The sequence below is a fragment of the Oryctolagus cuniculus genome, chromosome 3 (assembly GCF_964237555.1).
Source record: "Oryctolagus cuniculus chromosome 3, mOryCun1.1, whole genome shotgun sequence".
NCBI lineage: Eukaryota > Metazoa > Chordata > Mammalia > Lagomorpha > Leporidae > Oryctolagus > Oryctolagus cuniculus.
The window spans coordinates 93,234,156-93,247,749 of record NC_091434.1 but is presented as its reverse complement, the minus strand read 5'-3'; the positions used below and the strand labels follow the sequence as shown (position 1 = coordinate 93,247,749).

The following is a 13,594-nucleotide window of genomic DNA, read 5'->3' as shown; positions in this document are numbered from 1 at the left end:
GCTCCCAATTAGGCTGATTTTGAAAGAGACAATGGCTGTTTGTGTGCTTGCTGGCTTGTTTTGCTGATTTATGTGCAGGTGTAAATAGTGTCTGCTTAGATCTCTGATCCCCCTCCAGTGGTTTATGAGTCCTTTTTGTTTTTCAGATTGCTCAATGATAAAAGGGAACAAGCCAGAGAGGACCTGAAAGGGCTGGAGGAGACGGTGGTATGTCCAGATGTTTCCTTACTTCTTTTCATCTCAAAGACCAGATCAGTTGTCTGTGATTTGTGTATCTGAAAATTTCATCTGTGCATACCCTTAGATTTTAGATATAAAATATTCTGGGGGGAAAGTGGAATTTGTAGGATTATTCCCCAACTCTGGGTAGAATCAAAAGTCAGTCCTTAGGGCTGTGATCCTGGAGCCCCTGAGTGAAAATCAAGCTGAGTTGCAAATCCGTTTTACAGTCTCTGCACTTGGTGGCTTAACTTCCACTCAGACATTCAGCAGGCGCTCCCTGAGCATTCCCCTAGGTGCTTGGGTTTGTCAGTCAGCAGATCTAAGCTCCCTGCCCTCATGAAGTTTACCTTCAGCGGGGCCAGACACAGTGAAGCACAAAGAAGCAACCGCGCACAGCAGCCTCCCAACGGCAGCGTCCCTGGTTGTTACCTGTAGGCGGTCACGCTCCAAAAATATTACCGTGCAGTGAGGGATTAAGATATTTTGAAATTGTGAGAGAGAGCGAGCACATTCACATAACTTTTATTATACTACATTGTTATGACTATCTTACTAGTTTTTTAATTAATTTCTTAACAGCCCTAATTTAGAAATTAAACTTTATCCAAGGTAGGAGTCTGTATAGGAATAAACCAATTATATATAGGGTTCCATCCTGTCCAAGCTTCCCAGCATGCACTGAGGGTCTTGGAATGTATCCCCCATGGCTGGGGGTGGGCACTGTCCTCCATCTGAGGCTTCTTGAGAGTGCAGGGGGTGGTGATTATGGACGCCCCATGAGGAGGTGATCTCTGGGCCGGGCCTTGAAGCTGGGGCAGAAACAAGCCTTGGGGATACCTAGGGAAGAACACAGCAGCAGAAGCAATGGTTTGTGCCAAGGCGCTGTGGTGAGCCCGTGTCTGGCATGTTGGAGGGCTGTGTCTGAGGGCAGGGAGGGTGGAAGGCGGTGCACGGGGGTAATGGCCAGAGGGGCGGCTTCCTGAGGAGGGCCTGGAGACCTGCAGGGTTTGGGGCAGAGCTGTGACAGACCGCCTGACCTTCGCAAGGGCTCATTAAGATTTTCTCTGTTCTGCATCTGGAGTCAGTGGTTCAGCTTCTGCTTAGCTTTTGTTTCGCCGCTCTGCAGGATGGCCGCCTTGCTCTGAGCCCTACAAGGCGAGTACTGGCCATGCCATACAGTGGCATGGTTAAAGCCAGCCTGTTCTGGCATCTCCTCTCAGTGTGGAGAAAACATGTTCAGGCTTTCACAGCAGTGGAGAGAAGATCCTGTTCAGATACATTCATATGAACCTGTGTGGGACCGGTCCATCTCTGAGAACCTGGGGACCCCATGTAGGCAAAGCATCCCTCAAACCTGGACCCAAGGCTGCCCACGTGCCCCGGCTGGTGGTGGGTGCTGTGCAAAGCCAGGAGGAAGGGATGAGGGCACAGCTATTCAGGGCAGGAGGAGGATGTGGAAGTGCCTGGGAAGGTGGCCTCGCAAGCGTGGAGAAGGGGGCCGCAAAATGTCTTCATCTGCATTTGTTTCACGAGAGGAGTGAGACCCACAGTTGTGGGTAATTATAGAAATTCAGACAAATGTTGACCGCTAATCACTCGCTCTCCCTGCCCAGCCAAGGATAAGTGATTGCAGGGCGTTTTCTTCCTCTCCCCACATGAGCTCTGTGAACACCCTCACCCACCACCCCGCCCTTCCACTGTCCTCCCTCTGTTGCACCTGCACCACAGCTCCCTCACGCAGTTGAGCATGTGCGTCACCACGTACTCACATAAGGGCTCACACCCACAGCCCCTGCCCTCCCTGTCTGTCACGCATGCTCACGGGCTCACACTGCTGCTCTCTCATCTGCACCTGGGCACTTACTGTGTATACACACTTGTGTCCACACCTGAGTACTTAGAACGTATGCACATACATGCCCATGGCATGCATACATATAGCACATGTCAGTGTCCATACTGACATGTGTGCACATGCACATGCTCACTAGAGAGCACCCATAATTTTATATATATATATTTTATTATTTTTTTTAAAAATTTTTTGACAGGCAGAGTGAACAGTGAGAGAGAGAGACAGAGAGAAAGGTCTTCCTTTTGCTGTTGTTCACCCTCCAATGGCCGCCGCGGCCGGTGCGCTGCGGCCGGCGCACCGCGCTGATCCGATGGCAGGAGCCAGGTACTTCTCCTGGTCTTCCATGGGGTGCAGGGCCCAAGGACTTGGGCCATCCTCCACTGCACTCCTGGGCCACAGCAGAGAGCTGGCCTGGAAGAGGGGCAACCGGGACAGAATCTGGCGCCCCGACCGGGAATAGAACCCGGTGTGCTGGCGCTGCAAGGCGGAGGATTAGCCTAGTGAGCTGCGGCACCGGTGAGAGCACCCATAATTTGTTACATGCACACTCACACTCCTGCTCGGTCACAATCACTCCCATGCACTCGCTCATTCTCACACTCACCTTTATGCATCATCCCCTACAAAGTCACTAGTAGACCTTTGTGCAAATGCTGTCATTTAATATACACTCCCAGTGCTTTCACACAGTCACATTCAGGCACTTAGATTTATGTATACATTTACTCAAAAGGCAGAGCAACACAGAGAGAGGAAGAGAGAGAGAAAGATCTGTCTGTTGATTCACACCCCAAGTGGCTGCAATGACCAGCTTTGGGCTAGGCCAAGCCAGGAGCCAGGAACGCTATTATAGTTTCCCATATGGGTGACAGGGGCCCAGGCACTTGGGCCTTCATCCATTGCCTTCCCAGGCACATTAGCACGAAGATGGATTGAAAATGGAGCTGCTGGGACTTGAACCAGGGTGAACTGAGATGCTGGTGTAGCAAGCAGAGGCTTAACCTGCTGCACTAAAGCACCAGCCCTAGCATTCACACGTGCTCTTGCCAACTCATACACAGATCACAGCCACCCGCATCTGCCCTTGTTCCCACTCGGACACACTTGTGTGCTTTCTCTCTCATGCTCCTGAGTGTGATATTGAAGGGTATCTAATCAGTTCTTCTGCCCTTTGTCACGTTCAGATGGCTTTTCGATGATGCATCCTCTCTCCAGCCCCCTCATATCTGTCCACTCTCATTCCAGCTCTGTGCTCCCTGGATAGGCGCACACAGAGGATGCTCCTCCCCTGTGCATGTGCCTGTTCTGCACACACACGTGTGCACACACACGCAGACCCACCCACACAGCGGCTCCTTGCCCTCTCCCTCCCTCTCATGTCTGTTGCTGTCACTTACCTTGCTTTAGACACACACACGCACACTTTTTGAATCTTGGCTTAGAGCCCTGCAGAACGTGCTATTTCAGTTCCCTCCGCCCAGGAGCCCTCCCCAGGCTGTGGCTGTTCTAGCTGTTCTCTGCTGCCCGTTCTTGAGCTCTCCCTAGCACAAGGCCTGTCTTCCCTCCTGGAGCGTTAGGCTTGGATGGGCCAGGCATGGGACCTGCTGGTATTGAAGTCTGGGAAGCCCACTGCAGGGGACCACCATGGGAAGGGCTGACTGGCTGGTGGGTATCCTGGGCCCCTGGCTGCCTTAACCCTGTCTGGGCTCTGGGGCTGGACTCTTCCTCTTGCTGGGTTGATGGGCCTAGGATTTTTGCCGCTGGGGCCCACCATCACTGTGTACTGTAATGGGAAGCTGAGTCTGGGGCTTTTACGAGGAGGGCAGCATCCTGGGACAGGAGGAGATTTGGGGGAAGCTGGGAGGTTGGACAAAGACGTCCTGGCAGCCACACAGCAGTTGCTTAAGTAAATGTGACGTATCACCTATTCCAGTTGTCTCCGATTGCTCTTCCAAACTCCTCATTCCTCCTGTTTGTTGTTGAGTCCACTTAAAAACAAGTGGAAATGAGAGCAAGTTGCCAAACTTAGGACTCCATCCTCCCAGGGCGACGCCTGGCTCCTGAATAAGACACCAGGTGTTTTCTCCCCATTCCCCCTGGACGTGGTGGTGGTTCTTGTGGAAAATATGACCTGTGATTACAGTTGAGTCTGTGATAAAATCACTGAAGCCTGAGGGAGAGCGTGCAGAGCCCGTGCAGGCACCGAGGGAGGAGGGTGTGGGGCTGAGCTCCGTCTGGCCGGGGATGGGACGGCGTGTCCGTGTAATTCAGCACCTCGCTGCACCTGATCCCGTGCTGGGAGGTGGCTCAGCCTCCAACAGGTACTGTGTGCATGTTATTCATAATAACAGATCCATTTGGCTTCCTGCAGAAAGTAATTTATCTCATCCTGGGATGCAGTTGACTTCAGGTGCTCCTTATGTCAACACACCATTGGCCCCAGTAATAAGACTTTAAATTAACAGAGAACCCTTCTTCCCAGACACTTAGTGTTCCCGTAGCTTTGTCACCTGTTTCTTCCCCTCTTTGTGAGCACGTGCGAACTGCAGTCTGTGTTAGAGTGGGTCAGTTTAGACTCAGTGAAACGTTTATGTTGAATAGCTTCTCTCTCTCCTCTTCTGTATGGGAAACTTAAAGGGTCTAACATATCTTCTGTAGTAAAAGCAGGGAGACTTGATTACAAGGAAATGAACCTGCTGGTCTTATTAACCACAATCACCAGATCTGGCTCAGGCCCTTGTCTAAGCAGTCCAGTTCCTAAGGGTTCATTTGCAGAAAAATAATCCAAAGTGAAACATAAAAATGCCCCTACAGTTAAATACAGTAAAAGTTATAACAAAAACAAGCGACTGCTATAAGTCTAAGGCAGAAATGGTTTTTATGACAGGAGAGATGATGCACTGCTAAATTGATATGCATGATGTTTGTTGAGCACTTGCTATGTGTGTCATCTCATTTAATCTTGACCGCAACTGTGAGGCAACCATTACTTTTATCTTCATGTCGCAAATCAGAAAACTGGAGCCTGGAAAGTCTGGTGGCTTGCCCGGGGCCACCCAGGTGGAGAGCCCGTGAAATGCCCACCCGGAGGCTTGTGACATGGAACCAACGAGCCCGGGGACTTGGGCCAGACCGGGTGCAGCCCCATGGGACATCACCTTCGGTGGGGGTGGAGGGGAATTGGGGCTAACTTTCATTCAAACCTGTCTGAATCATACAAAGGGACTTCAGAAAGTTTACAGGAAATAGAGTTATAAAACAGGTTTATTGTGATGCAAAAATTTTGAAATCCAGCCATATTTTTTTCACATTACATATTTTCCATGAACGTTTTGAAGACCCTATGTGTGACATGTTTACATGATAAATAAAAAGGAAAAAGGAATCCAGCTGGATAAGACCACATAGTCCTCTAGGAATCTTTGCAGGAAAACATTGGAATTTCTGTGGTTAAGAAGAAAATGTGTTCCTGAGGACACAACAAACAGACGGGCTTTGTGCTTTGTTCCAGTTCTCGGTTTGGGTTCCCTGTCTCTGCACTTGGTGGTGCTGGTGAAGTGAGACAGCAGGTCCAGGGGTGAACATGGTGTGGTGGGCGAGGGCAGCAAGTGCGGGGGCGCCACTGGCATTGATGGTGGGCGTGGAAAGCAGTGGAGAGTTAATGATCCAGGCCAGATGTGTCACAGTCACTGAGGTGCCTCTGAAACTTTTCTCTTCCAGTCTCGAGAACTGCAGACTCTCCATAACCTCCGCAAGCTCTTTGTCCAGGATCTGACGACCCGAGTTAAAAAAGTGAGTTCTCTTCTGTGCAAGTGGGGCTGAGAAGAATAAAAGATGGCTACAAAGAATCATTTTCAGTTGAAATATCACTTGCTTAAATTGGGGCTGGTTGTGCTTAAAAATTAATTACTTCATGCCAAGAATGTTATTAAAAGAATGTGCTGCAGGCAGAAAAATACTTGGGAACATTTTCCCATCTGATTTCTTAATAAAAGGAAATTCTGATGCTGTCTCCCATTTCGAGTGAACATACATTTTCTGGCCCCTACTGTGTGAAAGCCAGGGCTGTGGATATGGGCATGTTCAGGGCAGTCTGGTCAGACAGCGTGGCCCTGAAGTGTGGAGAAGTCAGGCCGTCTGTAGCCCACGAGGTGCTCGGCCAGAGTCCACGCTGCCTGCATGGTCGTGCTTATCACAGCATGCCCAGAAGGGCGGCTCAGGATTCCTGTTTTTGCACTTGTGGAAGATAGGCTCAGAGGGTCAATAACTCACTTAAGACTGTACCACTCGTAAGAGCCAGAGGTAGGTGTGCAATGCAGGTCTGTAGGACCTCCTACTGTGAGCTGCTCTGGTCCTTCTGTGAGCTCCCCACGGAGCCTCTGCAATTGCAATGTGACCTCCCCACAGTGGCTGGCAGAGGTTTGAGGAAGGTGTACAGGGAGACAGTGACTCCTTCACAGTGTCCAGAAGTGTTGGGTGAGGAGCCGTGGGCCATGCGCCGAGTGTGACCGGGTTGCAGGGAGCCATGTTGCAGGATGGTGTGTGCGTATATGTGTTGGTGTGTGTGCTACCGTCCTGGATGAGGGAGCCCAGGGAACGAGGTTGGTGGTGTCACAGAGAGGAGGTAGGTCTGAGAGGGACAGGAGGAGGTGCGGATGGGTAGATTAGCCTTGCGGAAGGAATGTGTGCTCCTGGAGGCGAGGAGAGGATGATGGAGATGGGAGCACTGCAGAGAGACACGAGTCAGTGCGGACGTGGCTTCTGATGCCTCGAAACTTCTCGGTTAACGTGGCGCCTTGGTCCTCAGCGGAGAGGCAAGGCGGAGAGTGGGGAGCCAAGGAGATGAGAGCTGATTCAGGACTCACAGGGATGAATGAAAGGGTCTCTGGGCAGTGGTGTGGGAGTCCAGCTGGAGGACGGGGAAGAGCTTTGGTGTGGCTTGTGATGGCGTGTTCTAATGAGTTTAGAATTCTGGAAATAAAAGTCAAAAGGAAGGCAGAGAATGCTAGTGGTCAGGCAAGTATGTAATGACCAAAATACTAATGCCCATGGGACCAAAGGTAGGCTAAAGCAGAGGTGATGGACTGGGGGACAAGAGGCAGAGGGCACCTGACCAAGCTGATGACGGGACTGAGGGTGGGGTGGCAGCAGTGACCAGAAGGAGGCTCTGGCCCGAGGGTGGGTTAAGAGCTTGAGGTCAGGCTTGCCTGATTTCATTATAGAAAACTCTCTAGGAATGACCTGCTTTTAGGCCAGTGGGTCTCTGTGTGTTTTCTGGTCAGCAGCAGCAGCTGGGCACTGATTTAGATCTGTGGTCCTCAGACTCCACCTGCTATCCACGGAATCTGAGAATGAGGTGGCTCCCAGCAGTCCGAGTCTGAACACACCCTTCTCCAGGGTGTTCTAACGCAGGCTGAAGTCTGAGAACCCTGCGTTAGCTGGCAGGGAGGCAGGTGGGAGATGTTCGCCCAGCCGATGCCTCTCAGAAGATAAGTAGTCTCTTCTCAGTCTGATGAAGTGAGCCTCTATTGTCCTTTTCAAATTCCAGGATGTGTCTACACTGGGATCTCCCAGTTTAATTTGTGTCACTCTGTTGGCTAAGAGTGCAGTGTTTTCACTAGTTTCAAGATCTGATAAGTTTCAAGAGTTTACCCAGCACCTGGATGCTGTGACACTGGCTTGACACTGATACCTGAACAGTTTCATAGAATTGGGAGCTGATAGCAGAAACAGAGGCCTCTGAGAATTCACAATGGGGCCCTAGACACTGTTTACAAGCTTGGGGACCTGTTATCTCATCGGGGTGGTTGAAATCAAATTTAAGTCTTGGGTTTACATTTTTCACCCTGGTTCTTCTTGAGGAGTTTTGGAATGCTTTCTTTTGAAAAGTCTCTACCTACCTGCATAAGAGAGGTCTTTCACTCAAGACAATTAACCTGCAATGTTCAAAAGCAGATTTGAAGGTACTCATCACATCCAGCCTTATAAAAATTAGGAATAACACTTTTGATACCAAAGACATTCATTGGCAAGTTTGTTGAGTTTAGCTTTTTGGAACTTTTTCTTTATTTTTGCATTGAAGATATCCTTTAGTAGGATTGGGGATTTGCTTTTTAAAAAGCAAGTTTAAAATGCATCATCCACATTGTCCTGGGGCTGGGGGTGGGCTGCATGATGGGCTGGCCGCTGACCATTGCTGTTGACACAGAGTGTGGAGCTGGACAGCGATGATGGAGGGGGCAGTGCTGCCCAGAAGCAGAAAATCTCCTTCCTGGAAAACAACCTGGAGCAGCTCACCAAGGTGCACAAGCAGGTAGGAGAGTCCTGGCTGCTCCCCTCTGCTTCTCTTCTCGAGAAAGGAAGGCCCACTAGGTTTGGTTGCAATGCAGTGAGAAGGCTCTGGTATTAAAGGCAAGGAGACCACATATGCACATCAGCAGAGTGAGTGCTAGAGGGGTCCTTGAAGATCTCTTAGCCCTCAGTGACTTCCTGTCAATAGAAAGTACACTCTTTGAGGGAAGTCAACATCCTGCCTCCACCTCCGACCTTGGATCCCAACTGGCCTGTGTATCTCCCATGACCTCAAAGTTCTCTACAGAATGCAAAGTATACATTGCTGAGCTGGTTCAGGTCTCTTATTTTTACAGAGAGGATGTGACTTGCTTTTTTCCAGAGTGGGTAAAATGGGACTGGAACAGTCACTCCCTGCTCTGTTGCCCTATTCCTGGTGATCCTGGGTGTCCTCCTGGATCCTTGCCACGCCCTGGTGTGTGTCCAGAGCAACAGACGACAGTTGTGTCCAAACCCACTGGTGATCCAGGCAGGCCATTTGGCTTGCATCCTTCCTGTCTGTATGCTGCCATGTCCTTGACTGTTCTCCTGTGTTAGAATTTAAGATGTGGTGGAGATGAGGGACCTTGTTGGCTCAGTGGCTGAGGGGATGCCATTTCTCTTTGACTTGTTAGATCTTCAGCAGCACTGATGTGGCATTTTCCCCAGAGGGAAGATTGCAGATTTGGCATGGCTGAAGTCATTCAAGCAAAGAGTCGATGAGAAATATGGAAGTAGGAACTGACAGGCGACTTGATGTGGGGCTGTGCAACCTATTATCCTATTCATGAATTCAACAAATGTTTATCAAAAGCCCACTGTCTGCCAGGCAGTGAAGCTGGTAAACAGAGCAGGTGCAACCAGCCGAAGCTCACTGTTTGTCCTTCTCACACCTTCTGATTTTCAAAACTCTAGTTGATCCACTTGGATTCCCACAAGGGCCCTGTTATGTAGCAGACTCGTTTGATAGGTGAGAAGCCCAAGCCTTGTGGTGGTCAGATGGTCCGAAAATGAACAGAGCTGCCCCTTGAGCTCACTGTTTGCCCAGGGCTAGCCTGCTGCTTCTTACTGGAGTTAGCCTCTGCATATGTGGCAACTCTGGGTTCTAACCACATGCCAGGGTAGACCCTGAGTCCTGCAGGGAAGGAGGCCCCCAGAGAGCTCAAGAAGACAAGTTTTTCACTGGGTGCTTAAAATTTCTCAGCTGGCTCATTCTAAACTCCTAGTAGTAATTTGTCTCACCATAGCTCTTCTCCCCCACACCCATCCAAACCAAAGAGGAAGCAAATCCTACTCAAAATGGGAATTTTCCTGTTCTTGGAAATGGCTCCCAACTCTATCCCCTGTTCCTTGCACCCTGGGAGTTGTGTGTTTAGCAGACTGCGGTCCTAGGGGGCAGGAGCGCTTTTCCCAGTACTGACTGAGCCGTGGCCCTGTGGGCTGCCAGAGCCGACCTGGCTGGGGTGGTGGCTGAGCTACAGGGCCGTTTCTAGCTGTTCCGTGTGTGGTTGGCCCTTGCTGCCTCGTGACTCTCTGTCTGCACTCAGCTGGTTCGAGACAACGCGGACCTGCGCTGTGAGCTGCCCAAGCTGGAGAAGCGGCTGCGCGCCACAGCGGAGCGCGTCAAGGCCCTGGAGAGCGCGTTGAAGGAAGCCAAGGAGAACGCCATGCGGGACCGCAAGCGCTACCAACAGGAGGTGGACCGCATCAAGGAGGCGGTGCGCGCCAAGAACATGGCCCGGAGAGCCCATTCGGCCCAGATAGGTGCGTGTGCGCATGTGCATGTGCGTGGGGGCCCTGGAGTCCTGGAGCTGGGAGGCTGGCCCTGCAGGATCCATGCTGTGCCGGCCCTCTGTGGAATGTCTGAAAGATTATGTCCCTGTGTATGGCGAAGACCTGTGCCTGCAGTGTAGTCTGGCTTCTGTGCTTAGCTCCATGCTTTGAGGCCCCCAGGATGCACCGGGGTATCCCAGAGTAGGATCGCAGATGCCTGGCTTTCCCCTTCTCCCAAGATCAATCAGGCTTTATGGCTGTCAGAGGTACACGGTTAAAAATTCTGGAATGTACAGATTTGTATACAGCAAGGCGTCTTGTGTACTGTACCAGGTGGGTCTGCAAAGGAGCCCTCCTGCAGCCAGGAGCCTTGGGGAGATCAGCTTGCAAGAGCAGGTTTGGAAATACCCGGGAAAGAGCTGGGCTGGCACCAGTGAGCAGGGTGTGGTGGTTACAGCCTGGCCCCAGGGCTTGCAGAGGCCTAGAGCTGTAGCCCCTCCATTACCTGGGCATTTTGCCCACACAGGGATGGAGGGTTACAGTTCCCAGGATGAAGCCATAGGCATAAAGGAATTTTAGAGATGTTTCCTAAAGAGGGTTATTTTGTTTCACTGAAACATCGCCAATAATGTGTAATATTAACATCAGATAGTAGTGCTGTGCAGGTCTGTTGAAACCAGCCTCATGTTTCTAGTTTTAAAAGCAAACCTTAGATTAATAGCTCAGTGCATTTCTTTGATTTCATACCCTTGAGAACCTACTGGAAGCCTGGGTACACTCTCCACATAGAGAGAACTTCCTGTCCAGTTTCAGGGGCTCCCCAGGTCCCTGTGAAATCCACAAGGGCCTACCTCAGAAAAAGTTCCAAGGCCTTTGTTTCTAATTTTTCTCAACCCAAATTAAAAATAAATAATTGATGTAGGTTCTCTGGGTGCCTGGCTTCTCCAGCTATCCTGATGGGAGGGCGCATGGCCCATTTCTGAAAGGTCTGCTGGTGGATGAGAACTGTGGCGTGGGTGACATTCGTCCCCTGCGGGTCCCTGGTTGCTGTGTAAGCCCCTCCTGAGTGTTTTCTTCTTCTGTCACCTGGTCCAGCCAAACCCATCCGCCCTGGACACTACCCGGCCTCGTCTCCGACAGCTGTCCATGCCATTCGAGGAGGAGGCGGCGGCTCTTCAGGCTCCGCTCACTACCAGAAATAAACACAAGGTGAGTCCCTGGGGTCTGGGCTGGCCTCTTGGTGGGCAGCAGCGGGGTGGGTCTTCAGGCAGAGCCTCCTTGTCTTTCCAGAGCCCCTGCCTGGACATCGCAGCCGTATGTGTGGGTCTCTAACAGCAACAGTTTAGCTCTACTTCAGCAGTGGCCTTGGGGCTTCTAGGTGGTCAGGCCTGGGCCCACCCTCTCCTCAACGTTAGAGCCCTGGGGTCTTCTCACTGAGGCCACCTGGGGTGGGTGGGACACTGCGCCAGGGCTCGGGGAGGTGTGTTGAGTGACTCACCTGAGCTTTCTATTGTCTGAGGGACTCCCCGTTGCAGCTGGCAGCCTAGAGAGTCGTACCTGTTTGCCAAGTGTGGCTGGCCGAAGCAGACAGATGAGAGGGCTTCTTAAAGTCTCAGGAACTGAGTGTAATCAAAGTGCCAGATAGGACAAAGTTTTGTAACTGTCTGAACTCAGCCATGGGGCTTTAAAGACTTGTGCTACTTTAGGCCTACAACCCACACTTCTCTGTCAGCAAAAAGAAAAAGTGGTTTGCTTTGGAAAGAGAGGAAGGAGAGAGCAAAAGCCTGTCCTCTGTGATTGACATAAAGAGGTCACAGCTGGGCAGGCAGACAGATAAGTAGCCAGGGTACTTTGTTTAGAATGGCTCTGCCTTTGAACTTGTGGGTGGGAGAGGGAGGCTCCCAACCTCGTCCTTGGGCTTTCAGCTCTTCTGGGAGACTTTGCCTGCTGTGGAACCGCCATGACCAAGGGCAACCCACGAGCACTGTGGTTCCTCATCCGGTCGTTTTTGCAGCTGGGCCAGAAGGCAGATGTCAGGAGGCTGGACCTCCCCCTCCCTCGAGCCCCCGCCACACACACACACACACACACACCTCGCCCTCTGAGGCTGAGAACTGCGTTGTTGAGGCTCAGCTGAAAACTTCCACAGGGACACCTTGGTGGCTGTCCTCGATGTTCAACAGCGCCACCCCAGGCAGTGCCCAGAGCAGATTCTTGGGACTGGAGACCTGGACAGGGCAGCCCATGGGTGGGTGGGCCGCATGTCCACTAGCATCTGCTACAGCTGCTTAGGTGGATGTGCATGGGGAAGGGTGTGGCAGTGGCCACTCGTCCAGGTCTGTCTCTGCTTCCCATCAGAAATGAAGTTGCAAGCTAGGAAACTGCTTTGATTGTCTGTTGTCTGTCTTGGGGTCAACACCTGCAGGGAAGTATAAGATCTCATGGGGCAGCTTAGAGCAGAGAGGCCTGAAGCAGTGCTTCTCAAACTTTGGCAGTGTCGGCATCACCTGGCACCCAGGGGCCCAGGCTTCTTCAGCCTGAGAGGGCCTGGCCTGTGTCTTTGTGCCGAGTGCCTGGTGATTTTGATGTCCACCCATGCTGGAGGACTGCTGTGCTGAAGATCTGTGGCTTAGGCAGCTGGGAAGGGGATGTCCCTTGCATGTGGAGGACTCTGAGGGCTGTCCATAGTGGTTGGCGAGAGAGCTTCACAGTGACAATAGGAACTTTGCCTCTTACCCTGAGGCTCACTGTCCTCAGCAAGTGCCTGTCTGCATCCATCACCCGATGGCACGGGCACTTTCAGCCGTCCTGCCTGTCTTCCAAGTGTAGCAGCCAGAGAGGATGCAGGGGGGAGGCAACAGCAGCCCCTCCTCGCAGATGAACCAGCTCCCCCCGAGGGGTGTTCCCACAAGCCCTGCTGATGCTGATGCCTGCACCCCTTTGGCCAGAACTGAGGCCCATGGCCTCATCTGCAAGGGAGCCTGGAAAAGGTCTTCTTTCAGGATGGCCCATCCTTGCTCCAGAACAATGTTTATCTGCTGAGAATGTTGGACGTTGGGGTGGGCAACTAGCATTCTCCGCACTTACTGAACACCCACTACACAATAGACTGGGTTGGACACACTGTGTGTGCCATCTCCTTTGACGAAAGCTCAGAGGAGCTGTGTGTGCTGGCTCACAGCAAGTTCTTAACACTGCTCAGGGACCCTGGGGTTCAGAAGTGGTGCAGTGGACAGCCCCTGTCCTCACGGGATCTGGTCAAGGCCTGCCAGACCCTGCAGCTGGGACTGAGACCAGGTGCCAGGAATTCAGTTCAGGTCTCCCACATGTGTGGCAGGGACCCAGCTAATTATCATCACTGCTTCTTCTTAGGGTCTGCATTAGCAGGAAGCTGGAGTCAGGGGCCGGACCTGG

At 51.7% G+C, this 13,594-nt stretch overlaps 1 protein-coding gene across 1 annotated transcript in view; it reads left to right on the top strand.

The window, feature by feature from the left end:
* KIF5C (kinesin family member 5C) overlaps positions 1–13,594 on the top strand; it is a 183,463-nt gene that overhangs the window by 148,392 nt on the left and 21,477 nt on the right. The window contains exons 21-25 of the mRNA XM_017342839.3: positions 147–207; positions 5,798–5,869; positions 8,286–8,390; positions 9,955–10,171; positions 11,276–11,389. Coding sequence (XP_017198328.1) covers positions 147–207; positions 5,798–5,869; positions 8,286–8,390; positions 9,955–10,171; positions 11,276–11,382 — 562 coding nt within the window. The 3' untranslated portion in view covers positions 11,383–11,389. The remainder of the gene's footprint in view (positions 1–146; positions 208–5,797; positions 5,870–8,285; positions 8,391–9,954; positions 10,172–11,275; positions 11,390–13,594) is intronic.